General features: G+C 40.1%; 1 protein-coding gene across 1 annotated transcript in view; it reads left to right on the top strand.

The window, feature by feature from the left end:
• Positions 1–308: 308 nt before the first annotated feature.
• fn1a (fibronectin 1a) overlaps positions 309–2,963 on the top strand; it is a 70,258-nt gene continuing 67,603 nt past the window's right edge. Inside the window, exons 1-2 of the mRNA XM_045704910.1 lie at positions 309–670; positions 916–1,041. Coding sequence (XP_045560866.1) covers positions 526–670; positions 916–1,041 — 271 coding nt within the window. The 5' untranslated portion in view covers positions 309–525. The remainder of the gene's footprint in view (positions 671–915; positions 1,042–2,963) is intronic.

Genomic DNA, 2,963 nt, shown 5'->3' with positions numbered 1-2,963 from the left:
TCCTTGGAAGTATTCTATAAGTAGGAGTTTAGTAATTTATCCAAAATACCCCGTACCCGTCTTTCCCCACTTCTAAATCAGATTTCCTACATTGTAAATGAAAAGTGGCCTAACTGTCTGCACATAACTTCTATTTGAAGATACTCACGTACTCCTATTTTGCAATACTGGACAAATGTACGGTATTGTTTTAATTTAATTTTTTTGGATGATTCGTAAGCAGTGTCTTTGACGTGTGTTTAGCGTTGGTACTGTTGGACCCTCCTCCATCTCCAGCAGAAAGCCATGCTCAAATAAAAGCGCTCACTAGCTTGGGAGCCTGTTAGGAGCGGTGCGGCTGAGAGACTGGCGGCGCAGGATACTATCCGAGGAGGCTGTGTGCAACGGGAGAAGAAAAACATTTTGGTTTCACGGACAGTACAACCGAACTAGCCTCTGAATTCACTGTGGATCTTTCATGTTTTTTTTTTTAGAAGAGCTACATCAAACTACCGCTAAGATTCCCCCAGATTTTCCTGTCCCGTAATGAATATGTCCAGTAGCCCTATTATCAGGGTTCTGGTGGTGCTTTGCATTGGGACCGCGGTGAACTGTGTGCCGAACAGGAAAAGCAGGCGGCAGGCTCATCAGGGAGAAACCAAAATACCTTCGGTATCATCCGTCTCTCAAGGTGACTTTTCATACCTTATTTTTTATTTAATTTTTTTGCGATACATTTTGTTTGTAAAACTTGATTTCATTATTTGTAAAACGTTTGGTAGTCTATTATAGAATAGTATCTTAAAAGTTTATTGTATGTTTACTATTTTTGCCATTTGGTGTATTATTACTACTATGGTAAACGTGGATTGTGTCAATCCTTAAAAACGTGTGAACTTGGAAGTGTAACATTGTTCATTGACTTTCCTTCCCCAGACGGCTGCATTGATAATGGCCAGATGTATAACATTAACGACCAATGGGAGCGTTCCTATCTGGGCACTATGTTGGTCTGCACTTGTCACGGAGTTGCAGGAATTAAGTGTAAAACGAAACCTGAAGGTGAACTTGCATTTCTACATCATATATATATATATATATAACCTACATGGTCAATGCAAGTCCTTTGTCTCTCACCATTTTTTAAATGTCAGTTAACTTATGTAAAATAATTATTGCAATTGATCGAAGTTGAAATATGTTCTCTCAGGCTACCTCTGTCACTGACTCCACATATAGGCTGTGTGTCATCGGGATAGAGTATGGATACCCTGATGAAGACAGCTTTGCTGTCGAAACGTTGCTTATTAGGTTATTACATTTTTGCATCTGAGCTCTTAGAGTGTGCGGCTTTCCCTTATTTTCAAATCAGTAGAGAGTTTAACTACTATTGATGCTATTGGCTCATCGGTAGAGAGAGTTTAACTACTATTGATGCTATTGGCTCATCGGTAGAGAGAGTGTAACTACTATTGATGCTATTGGCTCATCGGTAGAGAGAGTATAACTACTATTGATGCTATTGGCTCATCGGTAGAGAGAGTGTAACTACTATTGATGCTATTGGCTCATCGGTAGAGAGAGTTTAACTACTATTGATGCTATTGGCTCATCGGTAGAGAGAGTGTAACTACTATTGATGCTATTGGCTCATCGGTAGAGAGAGTTTAACTACTATTGATGCTATTGGCTCATCGGTAGAGAGAGTTTAACTACTATTGATGCTATTGGCTCATCGGTAGAGAGAGTATAACTACTATTGATGCTATTGGCTCATCGGTAGAGAGAGTGTAACTACTATTGATGCTATTGGCTCATCGGTAGAGAGAGTGTAACTACTATTGATGCTATTGGCTCATCGGTAGAGAGAGTATAACTACTATTGATGCTATTGGCTCATTGGTAGAGAGAGTGTAACTACTATTGATGCTATTGGCTCATCGGTAGAGAGAGTGTAACTACTATTGATCCTATTGGCTCCTCGGTAGAGAGAGTGTAACTACTATTGATGCTATTGGCTCATCGGTAGAGAGAGTGTAACTACTATTGATGCTATTGGCTCATCGGTAGAGAGTGTAACTACTATTGATGCTATTGGCTCATCGGTAGAGAGAGTATAACTACTATTGATGCTATTGGCTCATCGGTAGAGAGAGTATAACTACTATTGATGCTATTGGCTCATCGGTAGAGAGAGTGTAACTACTATTGATGCTATTGGCTCATCGGTAGAGAGAGTGTAACTACTATTGATGCTATTGGCTCATCGGTAGAGAGAGTTTAACTACTATTGATGCTATTGGCTCATCGGTAGAGAGAGTGTAACTACTATTGATGCTATTGGCTCCTCGGTAGAGAGAGTGTAACTACTATTGATGCTATTGGCTCATCGGTAGAGAGAGTATAACTACTATTGATGCTATTGGCTCATTGGTAGAGAGAGTATAACTACTATTGATGCTATTGGCTCATCGGTAGAGAGAGTGTAACTACTATTGATGCTATTGGCTCATCGGTAGAGAGAGTGTAACTACTATTGATGCTATTGGCTCCTCGGTAGAGAGAGTGTAACTACTATTGATGCTATTGGCTCATCGGTAGAGAGAGTGTAACTACTATTGATGCTATTGGCTCATCGGTAGAGAGTGTAACTACTATTGATGCTATTGGCTCATCGGTAGAGAGAGTATAACTACTATTGATGCTATTGGCTCATCGGTAGAGAGAGTATAACTACTATTGATGCTATTGGCTCATCGGTAGAGAGAGTGTAACTACTATTGATGCTATTGGCTCATCGGTAGAGAGAGTGTAACTACTATTGATGCTATTGGCTCATCGGTAGAGAGAGTTTAACTACTATTGATGCTATTGGCTCATCGGTAGAGAGAGTGTAACTACTATTGATGCTATTGGCTCCTCGGTAGAGAGAGTGTAACTACTATTGATGCTATTGGCTCATCGGTAGAGAGAGTATAACTACT

Source organism: Salmo salar, chromosome ssa21, assembly GCF_905237065.1.
Source record: "Salmo salar chromosome ssa21, Ssal_v3.1, whole genome shotgun sequence".
NCBI lineage: Eukaryota > Metazoa > Chordata > Actinopteri > Salmoniformes > Salmonidae > Salmo > Salmo salar.
This window is presented reverse-complemented; position numbering and strand designations above follow the sequence as displayed.